This window comes from Idiotropiscis lumnitzeri, chromosome 13, assembly GCF_059441095.1.
Source record: "Idiotropiscis lumnitzeri isolate Australia: NSW breed Sydney's pygmy pipehorse chromosome 13, RoL_Ilum_1.0, whole genome shotgun sequence".
NCBI lineage: Eukaryota > Metazoa > Chordata > Actinopteri > Syngnathiformes > Syngnathidae > Idiotropiscis > Idiotropiscis lumnitzeri.
The window spans coordinates 21,047,667-21,067,211 of NC_142403.1; the positions used below are offsets into that span (position 1 = coordinate 21,047,667).

Genomic DNA, 19,545 nt, shown 5'->3' on the forward strand with positions numbered 1-19,545 from the left:
TTTGTGGATGTGTTGCGATGATTGGTTTATATTTGCAAAAGGAGCTTTTATTGGAACACATTTTTATAATCAAGCAAATGATTAAAAAAGTCTGAAAACGAACCCATTTCTCATAGAAAATAAATCACTTTGCTCTTAAAACAGAAAACAAGTCTTAACAATCAACCCCTTTAGTGTCCTCTTCAAGATTCCTTTTTTTTTTTTTTTTTAACTATTTCAACCTGCCACCTGCAACTAATGAGCCCGCAGGTGTCAGGCGTTTGTCCTCCTCCGTGATTGGTCGTCACCGCTCCTCAGCGCGCTTCAAGTGCGCGTGCGAGCGCGTTTGTCACCGCGCAGTTCTTTGACGCTTGTCACGATGACGACGCACCTTTTTGCCCTTCTGCTGTGGTGCACTTTGGCTCTTCCTGGCTTGGCGGCGACGAAACCGTTGCCGTCGGTCACGTGCCATGAGGACAGCGTGAAGGCGGCGGCCCACATGGCCGTCCAGCACATCAATGGAAGGCACAAGCACGGCTTCAAATTCCGGCTGCAGGCGGTCCAGAGCAGCAAATACCAACAGGTGAGCGCTCGGCACTTCCTTCGCACGACAAGCGTTGGTTTGCGTCATGTCTCCTTGCAGTTTTCCGGAGGTTGCCACATTGACGTCAACGTGAAGCTGCTGCAGACCAAATGTCACTTCACCGACCCCAAACCGGTGGACCAATGCCAGCTGTGGCAACACGACGAGCGGGTAGAATTTCTTTTGTTCCTCTTGCTGTGCTCCCAGCAAGTATACACTTTTTTTTTTTTTCCTCCCTTTTCAGGGTGCAAAGGCCACCTGCAGCGTTGAGTTTTGGGTCATGTGGGCCATCGCCAAAATCACCAAATACGACTGCGTCACCCGACCAGGTTGTGAGCTGTCAAACTGCAAATGAACACGGAAGCGTCATTTTGACGCGTTCTCTTTTCTGTCTCCAGACCACACCGAAGATGAGATGGCGACGCTTTGTCCTTCCTGCCCCAAGTTGTTGTCTCTCGATGACCAGACGGGTGTCGGCGCCGTGCAGGCGGCCGTGTCAAAGTTCAATCAGGAGAGCAAACATGAAAATTACTTCAACGTGCTGGAAGTGGCTCAGCTGACGCAAGAGGTGACCTTTCCCGCTTTTGTGCGTTGCACGCCAGACTTTTATTGATTTGCCGCTTGGTCCTTCCCGTCGCAGTACGTCGCCACGATCGGCACCGTCACCTGGCTCAAGTTGGCCCTGGTGGAGACCACGTGCCCCCGAGAGGCCACGTACACCTCGCTGACCTGCACGCCTCGCTGCCCACACAGAGCGGTGACTTACTCGGACCTTTTTGGACGAGATTCTTGACTTGAAAATGCTTTTGGAGTTTCTTCTCATAGTTGGCACTTGAACCGCTCAAAGGCTTTTGTTTTTCTTTTCTCTCTTGAAGCATCACATCTTTTGCCAAGCTGCCTATTACAACGCCCACCGACAATTGGGCAAACTTGAGTGTGACACGTACCCGCCAAAAGTAAGTCCGGCGCATCGACTTTCCCGCAGAGTGCCTCCTCCTTGTTTCTCTTTTCCGCAGAATTCCGCTTCCCTCCCGGATGGCGAGCCGGAGCCCGTTTGCAAGCCGCCGTTCCACCAAAGTGCCGACGCTTGCACGTGCAAAGCCAAGATCGGCAACCCCGAGCCGGCCCTCCACCACATTTGTCCCTTCCCGCTGACGTGATGTTCTGACGAGTCAAAGCTAATAAAAGATCAAATGAAGTTGCTTGCTCTGAGATGACTAAAAACTTTTTGCCTTCATTTTGGCTTTCATGCCGGAGTCGCCAAATTGGGGGGGGGGGCGTGGTTGCGGTTTCGTTCCGCAGCCATTCGGACGGGGTCAAAGTATCCCTGAGCAAGATGCGGTCGGTGTGAACAAGTGGAAATGTGCTTTACAAGTGAAAGACGTCTTTGGTTTATTCAAACATTTGTGGCATGTTTTCGAACAAAAGAGAGCGACTTGTTCTCCCGGCAGCTTTTATGGACCATTAGGCCAAACATTTCAATGTCCTCCAAGTTTGAAATGAACATTTGCACGGACGGCAACGTGAGAGGAGCTTAAGCGCAAGCCAAACGTGTCGAGGTGAGTCGGACTCGCGCGCAAACTTTTTCACCCGCCAGAAGGCCAACGTTGCCGAGTTGCGGCGTGCCGCTCACGGGGCATCGCCATTTCGGGCCCGCCTGGCGCGGTCGCTGCCGTTGGGCCACCAGCGGCACGCCGTGGAGTCTCACCTCCGGGCCCGACTTGAGAAGCGACGGGCGTGCCCGAAGGAAACCACGTGACGCTTCTTGTGTGGCTCCGTCTTTTCGCCCTCGCTGACGCGGCGAGGGACACAAAAGCCCGGACGCGGGGCCCTTCGGACAATTTCCTGCATTGCTGGAAGTTTTATTTCCCGCTCTCTAAAAGCTGCATTTTGTTTCTAGAGCTTACACCAACACGACTTTGTCCCACCCCATCGTGGACTCGCATCTAATCAGACTCATGAGGATGGCAACCACTTGTCATTTTTTTCCATAAGCTTTCTGTGTCATGTGGGGTTGAGTGAACTTGGGATCCAATCAGAAATCGACAAGCCAAGAAAAAAACGCTGCCGGTCTCCTGTGCGCAGCAAGAGGGGAGCCACCATCACGGCCACCGATGACAAAGTGGATCGTGCTCACGTCCCACCAGCAGAGACGGAGACGGAGACCGCGACTGACAGCGACCGGACCGGCACGGACCAGCGGACCCACTTCATGTCGACTTTGGGACAGCTGAGGAGCTCTCGCGACCAATCGCAGGGAAGGACGAACAACCGTCACCTGTGGCCCTCATTAGTGACGCCAATCAATCGCATTCTAACAGCTGGCATCAATCGTACAAGTCCACCAAAGCGAACGCATGAACAACATTCACTTGGAAAACGTTCGGAAACGAGACAATTCAAGTCTACAAAATCGGTCCAGACATTTGTTGCATAAATAACTTTGTCTTGAACAAAACCAACTCAGAAGCAAAAGAAATTCATTTGAAAATATACACCAAGTATTGATAGCGTTTATTTGACCTAAAAAAAGATCACAACAAACAATCCAAAGCGTTCTAAACTCTTTTTCAGCTGCCTTTTTTCTTGTTCTCTAAACATTTTGGCCTTCCTAACATTTGAGTCCCCCCCCTTAAAAAAAAAATAAAACAACTCGTTTGTGAGTTGCTGTTCTTGGATCGTTTCCTGATGATTTCTGCAAGCGCAGCGAAAGGTTGCGACCCGAAACCACACGACCCATTCCCTTGTTTGTGATTGGTCATCAGAGCCCCTTGCCCTCGCCGGGAAAGTCTATGTTTGCTTATCCGCTTTTGACCTTCCGGTCAACGTCTGCCTCCACGCCGGCGGCCATAAAAGCGCGGCGGCCGTGACGGCTTGTCAGTTCTTGGCATCTTCATCGTCATCATGGTGGCTCGCCTGCTCGCTGTTATGCTGTGCTGCGCCATGGCGCCTCCAGGGCTCTTGGGGGCGCCATCGCCATCTTCGTCGTCACAAGCGGTCACGTGCGACGAGGACGGCAAGACGGCGGCGGCGAATTTCGCTGTCCAAGTCATCAACGAGCAGCACAAGCACGGCTTCAAGTTCAAGTTGGAAAATGTCGACAGCAGCAATTACGAACAGGTGAGCCAGCAGCGGTTCAAAAATGCAATTTATAGTCGTACATTTGTTTGGGGGAAACGTCATTCTCAAACCAAAAATTGGACTTTATAATAAGGAAAAAAAACCTCAAATTTTCCTCTTGAAAATGATACTTTTCCTTGCAAAACTACAACCTCGAACCAGCCATTAAAATGATGCAATCAATTTATTGAAAAAAACCCAACTGTTTTCTTATCTTGAATAATTACAATATTTTTAACATGTTTAAAAATACTCTTTACTTTTTAAAGGCTACACAAATACAATAATACAATAATTTTCTTTCGTTTTAAAATCTTGTATCATGTTTCAAAATGAGTATCATTTTTGTCTTTAAAAAATCACGTGTTTTCAAAAAAGCAGAAAGAAATGTTTCCATTCAATAATTTGGGGAAATATCACAAAAATACATTATTGTCTTGTTTTTGTTTGTCCACACACGCAGGGAGCGGGAGGTTGTCACATTGACATCGATATGAAGCTGATGCAGACCAAATGTCACGTCACCAACCCCAAACCTGGAAACCAATGTGAAGTCATGACGGCGGATGAACGAGTAAATGGCACTCAAATATCATATCATCATATTGCTCGTCACAAACTAAGTGTGTGTGTGTTTTAGGGCGCAGTCGCCACCTGTAACAGCAAGTTGAACGTGATGGGAGGCGTGGCCACAGTCACCAGTTACAATTGTGTCACCAGACCAGGTCAACACTTTTTTTTTTTTTTTTATCCAGTGTCTTATTACATATCCGATTGGAGTCGCGATCTTTTGAGAGGACAGTTTCCGAAATTGTCCTACACGTCGTCGCAAATGAACGTTCCGGTAATATTGAACAACCAAAAGCTGTGGCGCTTGAGTGGACACTGAACACGCCATTTGCCATTTTGTCTGTGACGTAACGCCATTTGCCACTTTTGACGCGCTCGCTGCCTTTTTGGTTCTCGACTCCTTCCCGGCTTGGTTCGGAACCGTTCGACCGTGTGCAGAACTCACCAACGCGGAGATGGTGATGTCTTGTCCCGACTGCCCTGCCTTGTTGCCTCTCAATGACGAGGTTGGCGTCAAGGCGGTCGAGGAGGCCGTGAAGAAGTTCAACCGGGAGAGCAACCACCGGCATTACTTCGCCCTCATGGAACTTTCTCTGCTCAGGACCGGGGTGACGACCGTCTTTTTGTGACTTTTGTCTCCCTTTGGACTGCGCGCCGATGCCGATGTCCATCTCATCATCTCTTGTGTCCTTCCTTCCTTCTGGTGGCAGTACATCCCCAGCCTCGGCATGAGAACCTGGCCCAAGTTCGCCCTGGTTGAGACCAGCTGCCCCAAAGATTCCAAGATTGCGCTGGAGAACTGCACGCCTCGCTGCCCGGACAGAGCTGTGAGTTAGATTTCACGCTAACGCGAACGGATGCCAAACGATTGAAACGCGTTCAAAGAGCGAAACGTGTGCCTCGTGGTTCAACATACAAAAGGACAACCGTCTTTTTGGCGAAACATTTTTGAAATGCCACAAACGAAAATTCCCACGCCGTAGTGGAAATAAAAATGCACGAGCATTGTAGGCCTAAAAATTTCTAAAAAAAATAAAAATAGAAAGCTTGTATTACTGTCGTTGTGACATTACATTGTTTTTTTTTACCAATGATGTTGGTTGACACGGTGGCCATTTTGCAACCAGTTCCAAAGTAAGACTTGTCTTGTTTGGTTGTCTGATTGTTTTCCTTGTTTTTGGAAGCATCACGCCTTTTGCTCAACCTCCTACTCACACAACGACGCACAAGTGGGAGAACTGAAGTGTGAATTGTATCTTCCAACAGTAAGTCCGCAACAAAAGCAAAAGCGCAACGTGTACTTGTGCACGCGCAGCGCTTCATTGTTGCTCTTTGGTTTCGTCCTCAGAATACGGAGCCTCTCCCAGCTGACGCGCAGGAACCCTCGTGCGGCCCGTTGTTCCACCACAGTCCGGAAGAACGCGCGTGCGCGGCGCAGCTGAGCACGCGCGAGCCGGCCATTCACCAGATTTGTCCTTTCCCGCTTGCCGTCGAATTGCTGCAAGTGCCGCAGCAAGTCTGAGGCTCAGCGTCACGTCTGTGCGCTTCAACTCCGTCAGAATAAAGAAAAAAAAAAACTTGTTTGCGTCATCTCATCGCTCACGTAATCATTTCGCTTCTCGTCTTTTTTTTTTCGAGTTGACTTTCACGAAAGTCACGCCGTGTGCTTATTCAGGAGTGGTGAAGCTTTGACTGATCAGACCAGCAAATACTTTGCCATGAGTTGAGTACCAGTAATCTGATTACCGAGGGCAGACGTGAGGTGAGGACGGCGCGTTGGCGGCGAGCTTCGTCGTCCGACACGTCAACGAACTTCACAAGCACGACGTCAAGTTGACTCTTGACTGGGTCGTGGCTTGTTGTTTTGCAAAAAGAAAAATTGTTGAAAGTGCTCTTGTTTGTGTTCTGAAATTTCAAACAGTTGCAACAAGACAATATTGAATGTGAATATTTTGCCCCAAAACACGAGGTCAACATTTTAGCCACGTAGGAGCAAATTGCCACTTCAACTAAAACGTTTTTAATGTTTTGAAGTTCGTCACATCCCCCACACAAATGCGCCGCGCGCCATTGATAAGAATCCTCCAAATGTGATATAGCTTCTTTATTTTTGCATAGGCAATCATACTTAAAGTAAAGACTCCATCAGCATGGACTGAATGTGAGAACTGAACATGTTCGGATGACATCATCGTCATCATCATCATCGTCGCCACATGTGTGATGAAGACAGCAAGTACAAACATGTCACTTCTTCTTACAAGGAATACATCATGCAAATAAAGGTCCATATTAAAGTTTTTGCATTTGTTTTTTTTTAGGAAAAAAGTGTCTAAGCTGCAGCCCTTTTCTATGGAAGCATATGTCTGCCACGCCACAAAAACAAATTTATACCAATTTAGAACGTGATGAATTTCAAGTGCTAATGTGATCATTTATCACGTCAAAACGTGAACTTTATTGCATGATAACGTGGTCGGCATTTACTTATTTATTTGTTGTTGTTGTTGTGGTGTGACAGCAATAAACTTGCGTACGTGAGTGTTTCCTTACGCTCACGTTTGCGCGGCGGGAAAAGTGGCCTCATGCACACAAAAGATGATCCACGTTTGGAACGCAAGCAAGCGCGGCCTTGCGTTTCTGCGCTAAAAGAAGCCGTCAAAACAGAATCCAAATCAATACATGAACATGGGAAACACATTGAGAGACAAAGTGGAATTTTGGTTTGCGTGCAAAACAGCTCTCAGGCTGACAATCATTATTAGCAACACGTCCCCCTTCCGCTTTTTTTAAATGTATTTATTCAGCACGCCAATGTAAAGCTAAGCGCAAAAATCGTTCGTTCACACGGACGTAGCATGGAAACAATGCCAAATGCTACCATCTACAATCGTTATCAAATTGTCAGCTTTTATTTCTGTTGCCAGGGAGAAAAGAATTGATCATTTCAATTTATCAATAATTAATTCATTAAATGTTAGCGATTGAGGACAAAATTGATATCCTCCACTACGGCCAACATGATCATGATCAATATGTGACAAATATTAAGGAAGTAATTGAACAACAACAAAAAAAGAACAACTAATATTAGTGTAAAATGCATTTTGGGTAAAAATTAGGTTACGAATCATTTTCACAATTCATGGAGCCGACATTTTCACACTTAATTATTCATCCATCAAAAATATGTCTTCCATTAAAAAAACATTGTCATAGAATCTCAATTAATTTAACTCATCATTATATCATCGATCATTAATTGACCTCATGAATACATTTTGACTCAGCCATTTGATTCTTAAAATGTCAATAAAGAAAACAAAGCAATCATATAAATGAATATAATAAATAAAATATAATATAAAGTGTGTCGTCGGGACCACACAGGACCACAAATGGCAAAAATCGATTATAATTGCATTGGAATAAAAGCAAACTTTTTATTTCAACACCAAAAATGACCGTAAGTGGGGACGTTTCACCAATAACAACGTATCCCCCCCCCCCCCAAATTGAGGTTGGTTTCCCCTCCCAAAAAAAAAAAATTCAGATTTGGTGAAGCGCAAATATGTGTGAATTTTTGTTCTCAACTTTGTTGCGACTTGATACCATCGGCATTGTTTCCATGCGACGAGCACGCGCTTCGCTTTGCCAAAAAATGCTGACAAATTACAAAGGAAAGAAAATGGTGAAGTCACTTAAAGAAAAATAGGACAAAGCGATGAACGCTAAATGCTCAAGATTTTCATTCAACAAAGAAAACGCACAATCATGGCGGCTTCTTTTTGCTCCAAACTTTCCCAATGGTGCTTTTGAAGCGCCACGTCAAGTTGGAGAAAGCAACTAAAGAGCATTCCGCGAAACCAACACGACGCTTGCCGTTGGTTGGCGGGGGACAGAAAGCCCTTTGAGGGAACGGAAAATGTCCTCACGACACCGTTTACATGGCTTTGGTCTTTTTTGCGCTCGCTGTCGCTGTGCTCTTCCTCGCTTGGACTTCTTCCAGCTCACTTTGTCCCTTTTCTGCCGTGCAAGCAAAAAGTTTATCCTCCTGGCAGAGGTTAGCTTTAGCATCATTAGCATCACGATTGCGCTCGTGCGGCTTGGCCACCCGTCAAACGTTTCATATACATTCAAAGTATTTAGACACACTTGTGTGTTTCCTTTACAAGCTGAACTTCGTAAACGTGCATGCAAAATGTTGAAAGAAAACAAAACAAAAAACAAGTTTGGCTTTGGAAATCAAGCTGCATGAGTGGAGTGGACGAGCGTTTTGCATACTAAGTGGACCGGTACCGAGTTTCAATAGGAAATGTTCTTTCGCTTGATTTGGACTTATTACAGTCCATATCACGAGGCGGTCACAAATCAAACGCTTGCCGTACGTACGCGTGGCCTCTTATTTGGAGAACGGTACTCGCCGGAGTCTTCTTTCCTCAAAGTGATGTTATACAATCGACTTTCATTTCTTGAATCCTTTCAGAAAGTGGATTTCACTGAGCTCACCAGCCTTTTCTTTGAGTTCCGAAGGGTCCAAGCGTGTGATCATTCAAAGTATTTTTAAAAAACAATTTCATATCGCACATTTTCACTTACGATGTGGAACGTCAACGGACAGTTTATAGATTTGCTTTCGTACGTTAAAACGCAAACGTGTGCACCTGCGAGGCGACTTTGCGTCAAGCGATCTGGCATGCAACTTGTTTCTTTTCTTTTCTGGAAGTTTAGTTGTGTCATTATTATTTGTTTTCTTCTTTTCGTTGAAGCGAAGGCAAGGCACAGACTGTGGTCGAGGACATATCGTGCAAAAAAGCTCCGGCGAGCGGGGCGGGAGGGATGGGATGGATTCCAAGCAGAATTCTTTTTTTTTTTTTTTTTGGGACTCATTCCAGATTCCTTGAGTAGGCCATCGCTCCGAATGCCTTCCCACGTTGGCCCCTTTCACGCCGAATGCGTGCCATCACGCGAGCCCAAAAACATATTCGATGACGTGAGCACGTTCGCCTTCCCGCGTGACAACAGGAAGGAGTGGCCTCTGCACTCGCGTAAGCGTCCTCGAGGGCCACTTCAAGCTTTCGCACCGACGGCGATTGTCAATCCAAGTCTTTTTCTCTTCTTTTTTTTCACTCTTTGGTGGGGCCGATGGAGAGAGAGGGAGAGAAGAAAAAAGTGACCCCCCCCCCAAAAAGAAAAAATCACCGTTGAATGACAAGATGCCGTCTTTCTCTCATTGGAGTCTTTCGGGTAACACAGAAAAAAAAGAGCAAGGCTTATTTGCATATATGATAAGCAGCACCTGCAGGGAGGGGCGGGGTTAAAGGCTTGATTGACGTCCTTTCCCGGCGACGGGTCTTGAGAGCCGTTCGGAGTCCACGCGGCTCACGGCCCTCCGTGCGCCCACACCCACGTCCAACGAGACCCTCGAAAGCCGAAATATTTTGCAGAGACGAGACGCAGACGTTATGCGAACGCTTCTCCAAATGCCGCCGATATTTTCGGGTGCAGTTGAGTTTGGGTGTGAGCGCACATGGATGAGATCATGTCGTGTTTCAGTTGCCCAGATACCAAGACTGAAACACACACACACACACACACACACACACACACGTCACTCGGCATTCTAGTCGCTCCGATGAATTGTCCACAATAAAGTACGACAGATCTGGAATAGAGTGGCGACTTGAGATAAGAGGCAAATTTGTTGCACGAATACACTCGTAACTCAAAACATTCCAATCCTCTGAATGCAAATGCCATTCATCGGTTGCAACCTTCCCCCGCGGCCCCAAAAATAAATGCTCGTGTTTTTCATGCGGAAAAAAAGCAGTCGATGAGAAAGCACTTGATGAAAACAAACGGCAACGACGATTCAAAAGAATCTTTGCCAACCGGTATGGACAGGACTGCCTGTCTAATCGCCGCAACGTGTATTTGTCTTTGTATGAAGTTGACTTTGGCATTCGAGCGCATGACTCCGTCTTTACTTTGAGAAACTGAAGTTCGGCCTTTTGTCAAACGGGTTGAGTTCACTGCGCTCGTCTTCCAAGTTTGCGCTCTCAAGTTCAAGCGGAATGTCCGAAGTTGTGTCGCTCGTACCTCAAGGCACAACACTTAAAAGTGTTCAACGTTTCACAATCCAGTGGCTGCATTCTGAGTGCGTGAACGTGCAGACTCAGCATTTTTTTTTTGGAGCAGATTTTTTTTTTCAATGAGATGGACGGCAATGCGGCAAACCGCTCACCGACCGACATCAAGTCCAGCAGAGCACACGTCACATTTCGGCCCTCGAGCTCCACGCGGCACGCCGCGCCGACGGCACACCGCTCCGAGTTCCGATCGGATGTTTTGCGCGGCGACGGCTTTACGCGCGTGCCGATACCGCAAACGAGATCTCTTTGAAGTGAACATCGGCAAAAAGCGAACGGCACACCCCGAATGTCGAGCGTCGTGCGGAAACCGAGATCGGAACCAACCTGGGCTTGGTAGAGTCCACCGGGGTCTCGAGGCGCGACGCCAACAAAGGAGGAACGACTGGCAGGGGGCGTCCCTGGCGTTCCGGGGGCCGAGTAAGCTGTGGCGATGACATCATCGGTCACATTTTTTACAAGTCGGCGTGCTCATGAAAAAAGTGGGAGCTTGATGAGCTCGAGTTGTTGAAGTCGAAAAGGTTGAAATCGGTCGAGAAATGTTGAAGGTGGAGAATTTGGGGTTGGGGGGGGGGACAAAAGTCCAAATGTTGGTGAAAAAAATGTCAATGCGTGCTCGTTTCTGAAGTGCCGCAAATCATACCCGAGGTGACCCGAAAGAGCCAAATGAAGGAACCAAAAAACGAGCGAACGGGATGGCGTGTGTTCAACAACAAAGGACGAAGAATTTGGATGGAAAGTGAGAAAAGCAAAATGAAAGTAATCCCCGAAAAGGATTTTTGGGGGCGTCTCACTTACTGGGCGACGTCGGCGAGTTGGCGGCGCCGTCGGAGGAGGTGCTGGGGGGCTTGACGTCGGCGGGCAAGGTAGGCCGGGGGAGGGGCGAGGGGGGCGGCCCCAGCATCTGAGAGGAGAGGTAATGGCTGCTCACTTTGAGCGGGTTGCTGCCGTTGAGCTGGAAAAGTCAGAAAAAAAGTTTCTCAGGATGCCGCAGAAGGAAGACGACCAAGCGGCCGTGCGGACAAACGCTCACCGAGCTTTGATTGGCGGGATCGCAGGCCAAGGAGACCAGATCCTTGAGGGGGTCCTGGCCGAGGTGGGGAGGGTAACGGATGGCTCCGTGAGGGAAGTAGGACGACGACGCAAAGTGCAAAGACGGGGACGGGTGAGGACGGGACAGACCTGAACCAACACACACACACACACGCGCGCGAGGCTCATCAAGCACACGTGCGTGCGTGCGTGCGACTGAGTCACTTTCTTTGCTACTTCGACGAAAGCTCCAACTCAAAATGACGCGTTACCACAATTGATTCATTTAGAACTTTTTTTTTGGAACGCATGCTCCTGAATTGTCTCTTGACTGCCGCTGTTGTTTTTCTGGACTGTCCCTGCCGCACAAACCTTGGCCTTGTCGTTGCAATGCGCAAAAAACACACTCGCCTCCTACATTGGCCAAAAGACCCCAAGAAGAAATTGGTTGATAAAATTTGCATACGTCGTTGTTGCTCGACGGTCTGCATTGAATTGGACCAAAATGAACAAAATCATTTGAAGTCAAATTGAAAGATGTTTTTTGTTCGTTCAGATTGACGTGATTTCTGTGGACTTTTTATTTGCCTTCTCAACTTGAAACACCAACGATCGTCAAACTGACCGCTGTGCACTGCGATGACGGGTCGATGATGCTGAGTGAACGATCCCAGTCCGGGCGAGTCCTCCCGGGCTGAAGGACTGTCCAGCTCGGCCTTTTTCACCGGGGGAGACGCACCTGACACACACACACACACACAAACTGAGAGAGGAGCAGCCGACACACACGCATTCCTTTTGTTGTCGCGTTACCTCCTTCCATGTCATCCGTCCAGTTTCTGGAGCTGCTTGCCGGAGACGAAGGCGAGTGGTAATATTCTCCTCCTGGACTGCCCACCTCCTCTTCCATGGATCCCGACTTGTGCCGTTTACTCCTGCGCAGGCGCGTGCACACACACAAAATTTGGAGGCGTTCAAAGGAAAGAAAAGGACTAGACGGACACATCTCGTCCGTCGGTCGCTCGACATTTTTAGGGGAATTCATCCCTTTGAATTTTCAAAATGGTTGAAGCAGCTTGGAAAGTGGATGCTCCTTTTTTTTCTTTGATGGCAAAATCGTTTGTTTCAGCTCTTTCGGCCTTTTTTGCAATTTGTCTTCTGACTTTTTTGCGCGTGAGCGTGCTCACCCGCCGGACGAGGTGCTGGCCAGCGACCGCCGCATGTTGACGGGCTGCGGGAGAGTCTGGTTCAGATCGTAGGCCAGGTGGCCTTGAAGCTCCCCGACGGAGAAACTCCGTCCCGCCCCGGAGACGACGGGCGCTGCAAACACACAAGCGCACGTGCACGCAACGCACGTGATGACTTCAAATTTCTCGTGTTGCGTTCGGGCCCGTTTGATGTGATCGAAAAAAAATCACTTTTTTTTCACATTCCCCCCCCCCCCTCGAGCATTTGCCTATTTTTTCCTAAAGCTTAGAAACTCACTAAAAGGGAACTCAAGTGAAAAATGTCCCTGACAACATCACCCGAGTTTAGGCTCGGCAGCTTTATTGAAATATCAAATGGAAGGTTCAAGACATGAGCGTAATGAATCGGTTGAGATATTTGAAATTGAAAAGTTCACCGTGAGGTGGGAGCCAGTTAGACACTTGCAATTTTATAAAACTGCGTGGCGCAAAGTGAAATAGCCAGGAGACGATTTTTATTTTTATGAAGGCCGCAATATTGCGATATTTGAAACTATTGAGATGAGAGGCCGAAAGGTGCTCGGGTTGACTTACTTCTCGACACCTGCACCAGCTCGGTAACGCTGAAAACTCCCGAGGTCACGAAGGCGTCTTGGAACTCGGGCCCGTCTGCGACAGGCACGACAACATGCGGGTCAGTGAAGGCCACGCGCCGACAGCGCTCACGCGACACGCTAAGTTACCCATTGTGGCGGCGCGACTGTCCTCCCGATCGGACGCCGCTGCCGTCCGAGCGGGACTGCCGCCCTCCTCGGCCTCTGCACACGCACAAAAAGGAGGGAAAGATGTGACGATAGCCATAGAACAGGAAGTGGAGATCGCGTCTTGATACTCTGCAAAAATATCCCGCCGTCCATGTTCCGTACTGCTTGTGAGCTGGAGCTCTTGAAGGGTGAGAGATGCCCTGGACTGGTCGCCAGTAAAAAAAAAAAAATGACAAACCGGTTGCCACCACGTTAACCAAATCTGACCAAAATTCAAATAAAAAACGAACTGAGACTACATTTTACAAAACATTTTCGTCATTGTCAATGAAGTCAATAACGTTCATTTCGAATTTGCTGTCTGACCAAACAGACAAAGGAAAGTCAAACAGTCCTTTCAAATTTGAACTTTTTTTTTCCCTCCACCTTGAAATTGTCAAATGCTTCACATGTTGACAAAAAACTAAAACTCATGTTAAAACTAATAAAACCCTCAGAGCAATTTTCACTTAAAAGTGTGCCAAAGTGGGGAGAGAACGTTTTGGCGTTCCAACTTTAGGCCCCGCCTCCTCGCAAATAGTTTGGGAAAGGTGAGCGATCAGAAAGGAGACATGACTGGCCTCTCCGGTGGACGTAGTAGGCCAGGTAGAGGTCCAGCTCCTTGACAGAGACGGAGATGTGCCTGGGCTGCACGCACAGCAGCGGGTTGGCGCAATGGCCGCCCTTGACCAGACGCTCGCCGTCCGTGCTCTCCAGTGGGATGCCCTTGAACAGGATCACCATCACCAGGTCCAGCCGCCACACCTGCGGGACCACAAAAGGCACGCGCGCGTCAGCCCTGAGGAACTCCGTCCACCCGCCTCCACCCGCTCCACCTTGTCGGCCTGTCGGAGGCAGTCGATGCGGCGCATTTTGCCTTTCTGGTCGGGATTGGACAGGACGCAGCAGGCCGCCTTCTTGCCCGTGACGGACATTACAAAGTCCTCTCGGCATTCCGGTCGGATGTCCTTTCGCAGTTTGGCCAGAAGGCGACTGGCCCACTTCTGCTTCACCTGCCACCAAAACAACAACGACAGCATGCTGAAAAAAGATGGGACTTCAACGTGGATTTCGTGACCAAGGTGCCTGGCCAAAACTAGGAAAATAATACTTTGGACCACTTTGAAGTTTGCCACCTACAAATTGTATTCTTCCCAAAAATTAGAGCGGGGACATTTTTTTAGGGGAAATGCTTTTTTTGTGGATCTTTTTTTATTCAAAAATGTATTTTGTCTATAAAATATTTTTCCTCTCAATAATAGGTGGAAAATAATTGTTTGCAAGCAACAGAGCATCTTGCAGGATGGCTGAACAACATTGTCCGAGCGCCCTCTGTTGGACAGGATGAGCATGACGTGTCTAATTTGGACCCCGGCTGTTCCCTTCGGCTCCACGAGAGCTTTCTGTCCCCCCCTGAGCTCGCCTTTGGACACTTGCGTGACCGTTTGACTGTTGTACCGCCCCAGTCAAAGTCCCCACCTGCCACTGCACAACTGGAGCTGTAGCCAGCGTTCTTATCTTGACTAGAGGGTCAAAATATTGGAAACCCTGCTCAATCTAATCCAGAACATTTTGAGCACTTTGAAAACGTCAGTACGTGCACATAATGGATCCTATAGGAACAGAGGTTGCAAAAGGTTTTGCAACTTAACCAATTATTGAGTAAAAAAAAGTATTTAGTGAATCACAAAACCATTTGAACTAATCAACAGGAGTAAGAAATGTGCAAGGACTCGTGATCATGTCAATGTACAGCCCCTTTTGACGCACCTCCGCCTTCTCGCCGAGCAGCTCTTCCTTGACCGCCCTCTCTTCTTCCTTGCTCATCCTCTTCTCGTGTTTCTTGAAGTACTTCCTCTTCCTGGCCTGCAGGTTGAACCATGTGTAGGCGAAGGCACGCACCTGCGGCAGAAGCGCCTCGATGAACGGATGGAACTCATCCTGAAAACAAACACACGCGCAAAAGTGGACTTAGGAGGACAATCGGCCCACAAGGTCACTGAGTTAAGCCGACTTGTTTGCATCGGCCTGCAAATTGCTCTCACTGAGCCCAACGACGTCACTTCCCGCTGCTCAAGGCAAGAAAGCTTTTTTTTTTTAACTTACACAACATGAGGAGACTTCATTATTATGATCCACACACTTTGCGTCCCCGTATGACTCGGACGTGTCTCAAGATGGAAAAATCGCGATGGAAACGAAAGTTATCGCTCACCTGTCAAGATCAAGAGGAACGCGCTCGCTCGCATTTTATTTGATTTCAGAAAGTCTTGTTTTGGCTCCTCCAAGCAAAGAACAGTTATCGAATGCCCCAATGCACTCGTCAGAATATGATGATTATTTTGCTTTGTGTTGCAAGACAACATTGGCGTTTCAAGCCTCACATATGCTGAAATCAAATTAAAACGGAGCAATTAAGGTACGCTAATGGTCTGGCCGTGTCTTATTATGAGTCAAGAACACAAATACAAAATGATAAAACTCGCAAGGAGACGCTGAAGGCCGCAATTTGCAACCAGGCACTCATAAGCAGATCAGCCAACGACAGCTTCTGACATCGCACACTAGGCCACGCCCTTTAAAGGCACACGTCGAATAAGACAGTAAGTGAGCTCATTAATATTACACCTCATCGAACTTTACTTTTCATACAATTATGTTATTGTCTTTATTAAAAAAAAACATTAAGATCAATATTTGTTTCAAAACGTGACTCAATAAGTCAGCGTCGGCAGGATCGTGAAAGTCTAAAGTGATGCTTCAAATCAAATCAAGACTTTGACTTCATGCAAATCCTTCAATGTCACTTTGTTGCATCTCGTCCACCACTTGTCACCAGGAAGACTTTGTCGGCTCTCCTGTGCTACTTTTTTCCCTTCCTTTATTGACTGGCTCTTCGTGCAGCTCTTTGCCGGGACCGGAGGCCCTCTGCCGGCCACACTTTTGTCCCTCGGCCCGCTGTGTCCGACTGCGGCCATTTTCTGCTGAGTAACACGCAGGCAGACGCGCAACCCGCCGCCGGGAGGAAGTTGAACTTGGCCTTCCGCCGGCCGGTCAGGTTGCCGAGCCAGACAGCCCGTCCGGACGAGCCTTCGAGCGGTTTTTTCTCGTCGAGTCGCGTTGAGATGGAGCCCGCCGGGCGACACCGGAGGTCCGCTTTCGCACCAAACTCCTTTGCGAAAACCCACCAATCCAAGTGGAGAGACATTGGTGCCAGGATTACACGTCGTCCCGCATTAAACACTTATGGATCTCCTTTTGGATGACATTTGGATCAATTCGGCGTTAACGCGAGACGCTAAAAAAGCTTGTTAAGGGCAATATCACACATTTTTATCTTAGTTTCGAATGCTAACTTCCGCCCTGTGAAGGAAGCCGTTTACTGGCGACTCAACTCGAAAAGTTAAGATTTTAAAATAAAAAACGGTTGCGTGTGGCTTGCTATTACTAGACCGAATTGTAGCTTGGAACGTAAATGTCGAGAAAGCTCCATCAGTCATTTTGAAAAAGACGCGAATATCCGCCATTGTCCACATGTTCTATAATCCGTTTGATTTTGAATGAAGTTTGGCGAGGGACTCGTCAACGTCACAATGAGGCTGTTCAAGAACTAAACATGAGACATTTGGACCGAAGAAAGGAGAACAAACAGCACACGTTTTGTGCTAAATGATTTGCCCCAACTCGGCTCCGTGGCCTTTTTTGGGCACGCCGCGTCTCGGGACACAAAACGATCGAGAATGGAAGCGCTCTTTATTTTGGGTTGTTGTTGTTGTTGTTGGGGTTGTTGTTGTCCTACCATGTCCGAACCGAGCCGCCAGCCGAGGAAGTTGCAGCGGATGTCAAGGCCAGCCCATCTCCAGCCGCCTTCCCTTCTCATTCCATATTCACGGCCGACACGAGCTCCGTGCCAGCGGGGGGAAATCCACGAGCGCAACCGTCCCGCGTCGAGTCCCGGCCAGCCCCCCCCCCAACCCCCCCACCGCCCCAGCTCGCCCCCTCCCTCTCCTGGCAGGCTGCGGCAGAGCACGATGGAGCCACGTTCACCTTTTAGCTTTACCTCCGCCAAGGAGCACCTTCTCCTCCTCTCGGTTATTAGCACGTAATAACAATGACTTCGGTTTAAGGGCATCGTCCCATTGCGTGAAGGTGCCCCCCCCGCTAGCATTTAGCATCATATATATATGTATATATTTATATTTACAGATGAGAAAAAAAGCCCAAACTCCTGACAATGATGTCATTACCTCACACTCAGCTCTTCTCTCTTTGGAACATTTTTTGTATCCAATACACACAAAGAAGCAAGAGACTGGTCGCCAGTCAGTGTCAGGTCACATATGGACAAACAATAAGCACAGAAGCTGGCATTGTTGCAACTCCCTAATTTCGCCCTCAACGTCAACTGAGTAACAGTTTGCCATCTTGGCGCCGAATGCAACAAGCCTCTTGTAACATCACAAAAGTGGACATTTCAAAGGGCTTCATTTATTTCAGAATAATAATAATACTCTAACCCTAATACAATAAGAAAACAGACCAAATCTCAATAACAACAATCGGCAGCAAGTTATATTTATTTTTAATCTGCTTTGGCAGGTCACTCAGAACATGCACAAAAACTTGCCACTTTTGCCCAAGGCGTGTATCCGGAAAAAAAATCAAATAAAAAACTATGTATATGTCAGGTATTGACTTCCTGAGACCCTGATTGGAAACGGTATGATAAAGAATGATGTCTTGCGTCACCCAAGTCACCACACAGAAAATTTGTCCCCCAAAGCTTCACTAGCAATCACCAAATATGGTTGACATGTCATCATAACACGATGCACAAAAAAGTCTCAGGGAGCCATGGCCGAAATTGCACAGAACGTCGGCCATTTTGGTTTGAAACGGTCCAAGGAAATTTAACCAAACCGGAAGTAGAAATCTGCAGCATCTTTTTTTTTTTCAAAGACATTTAACGTTGGCGCAAAGTTCAATTATTTTGAGCATTTGCCATGAAAAGGATGAAAACGGCAACGCTGCCGCTCTTTAATCGCTCATTATTTACTACGTCTCACAGATTATTGAAACCAATGTGGAGCACATATCATAGAATATTTTCCTTTTGGTCATCATTTTGTCTTTTTGTTGACGCTGCACTGGAGCTGGCGAGCTTTATGATCAGCACACAGCGTGAGCGTGTGTGTGCGTGTGCGCGCGCGTGAGCGTGCGAGCTGCTGATTCAGCCTCTTCCCAAAAGCGACTTTCTGGCTCCCCCTGCTGGTAGTCACGCGGAAGGATTTTAGCACGCCAGTGACAACAAAGCGCCTGGATGAAAAATGGCGGGAAGCAGACAGAAGAATAAGAGCAGCCGCAGCCAAGAAAATATCTATTGTTTTCTTTCTCCAGCCCAGAAGAACACTCAACTTAAGTTGCTAGTTAAAGAACTTCAAAGACTGCACCGGACTTGACTGATTTGTGGATGGAGCAGGAGGACAGATGTTGATGCAGGAATGATCTTTTTTAAGACGGCTCAGCTGCAGTGGCTTAGCGAGACGCTCGGCCTCTCCCTGCCAACTTGCTGCTCTGGCACCATGTTCACACTTTGACGGCTACCGACTGTTTTGTGGGAACGTGGTTTTTATTGATTGATTTTATGTTTCTATGCAAATTAGCTGTGGGTCTGCAATTTCCAGCAAGTGTGAAAGTAAACAACCAAGTCCATTTTTTGTTACCTGTCCATTTCCAGCCCACTGTGATGTAACAGTGGCACAAATGAACAATTATCGCAGAGTTCCCCTGCCAATGACTCGGCAGCTAGGCTCCACCCAGTTCCAGAGCCACTTCAAGTCAACTCAACTTTATTTTTGACGCCCTTTAAAAACAACCGTGGCGGCATCCAAAGTGCTGTTTATGCGCTTCCAAGCATAATCGTGTCAAAACCGAAAGCTAAGCAGAGCTGCAACGCTAGCGCAGATTAACATGAGCAAATTGTGAAAAAATACAAAGAATTTACAACCCTTCCTTCAAAATGCCTGACATCTTTCAAGATCTTGAAATAACGCACCAGAAGCAAAAGCACCTGCTGCAAAGACTCTCCTAATCGGTGCAAACAACACAAGCTAAACTCCACC

At 47.7% G+C, this 19,545-nt stretch overlaps 3 protein-coding genes across 4 annotated transcripts; 2 read left to right on the plus strand and 1 right to left on the minus strand.

Annotated features, from left to right (window-relative positions):
* Nucleotides 1–273: 273 nt before the first annotated feature.
* Nucleotides 274–1,760, plus strand: LOC148325082 (antihemorrhagic factor cHLP-B-like). Its single transcript, XM_088312796.1, has 7 exons — nucleotides 274–562; nucleotides 623–733; nucleotides 807–891; nucleotides 961–1,130; nucleotides 1,203–1,319; nucleotides 1,438–1,518; nucleotides 1,579–1,760. Exons 1-7 carry the CDS (start codon nucleotides 359–361, stop codon nucleotides 1,720–1,722), a joined length of 912 nt encoding a protein of 303 aa, XP_088168922.1. The 5' UTR covers nucleotides 274–358; the 3' UTR covers nucleotides 1,723–1,760.
* Nucleotides 1,761–3,432: 1,672 nt separating this feature from the next.
* LOC148325083 (alpha-2-HS-glycoprotein-like) lies at nucleotides 3,433–5,859 on the plus strand. Its single transcript, XM_088313452.1, has 7 exons — nucleotides 3,433–3,682; nucleotides 4,146–4,256; nucleotides 4,323–4,407; nucleotides 4,691–4,860; nucleotides 4,963–5,079; nucleotides 5,437–5,517; nucleotides 5,601–5,859. The coding sequence occupies exons 1-7, from the start codon at nucleotides 3,467–3,469 to the stop codon at nucleotides 5,772–5,774; spliced, it is 954 nt and encodes a 317-aa protein (XP_088169578.1). The 5' UTR covers nucleotides 3,433–3,466; the 3' UTR covers nucleotides 5,775–5,859.
* Nucleotides 5,860–7,775: 1,916 nt separating this feature from the next.
* On the minus strand, nucleotides 7,776–17,410 carry nfic (nuclear factor I/C). Of its 2 annotated transcripts, none has more exons than XM_088313703.1 (13): nucleotides 17,223–17,410; nucleotides 15,194–15,325; nucleotides 14,260–14,436; nucleotides 14,005–14,188; nucleotides 13,364–13,438; nucleotides 13,215–13,289; nucleotides 12,621–12,753; nucleotides 12,247–12,368; nucleotides 12,059–12,172; nucleotides 11,435–11,583; nucleotides 11,200–11,356; nucleotides 10,729–10,826; nucleotides 7,776–9,825 (listed from the first exon to the last, which is right to left on the minus strand). In XM_088313703.1, the coding sequence occupies exons 1-13, from the start codon at nucleotides 17,301–17,303 to the stop codon at nucleotides 9,805–9,807; spliced, it is 1,518 nt and encodes a 505-aa protein (XP_088169829.1). In that variant the 5' UTR covers nucleotides 17,304–17,410; the 3' UTR covers nucleotides 7,776–9,804. The 2 variants fall into 2 exon arrangements, with proteins under 2 accessions (XP_088169829.1, XP_088169828.1); XM_088313702.1 differs by having other exon boundaries at nucleotides 15,194–15,364; nucleotides 17,223–17,409.
* Between the last annotated feature and the right edge of the window lie 2,135 nt (nucleotides 17,411–19,545).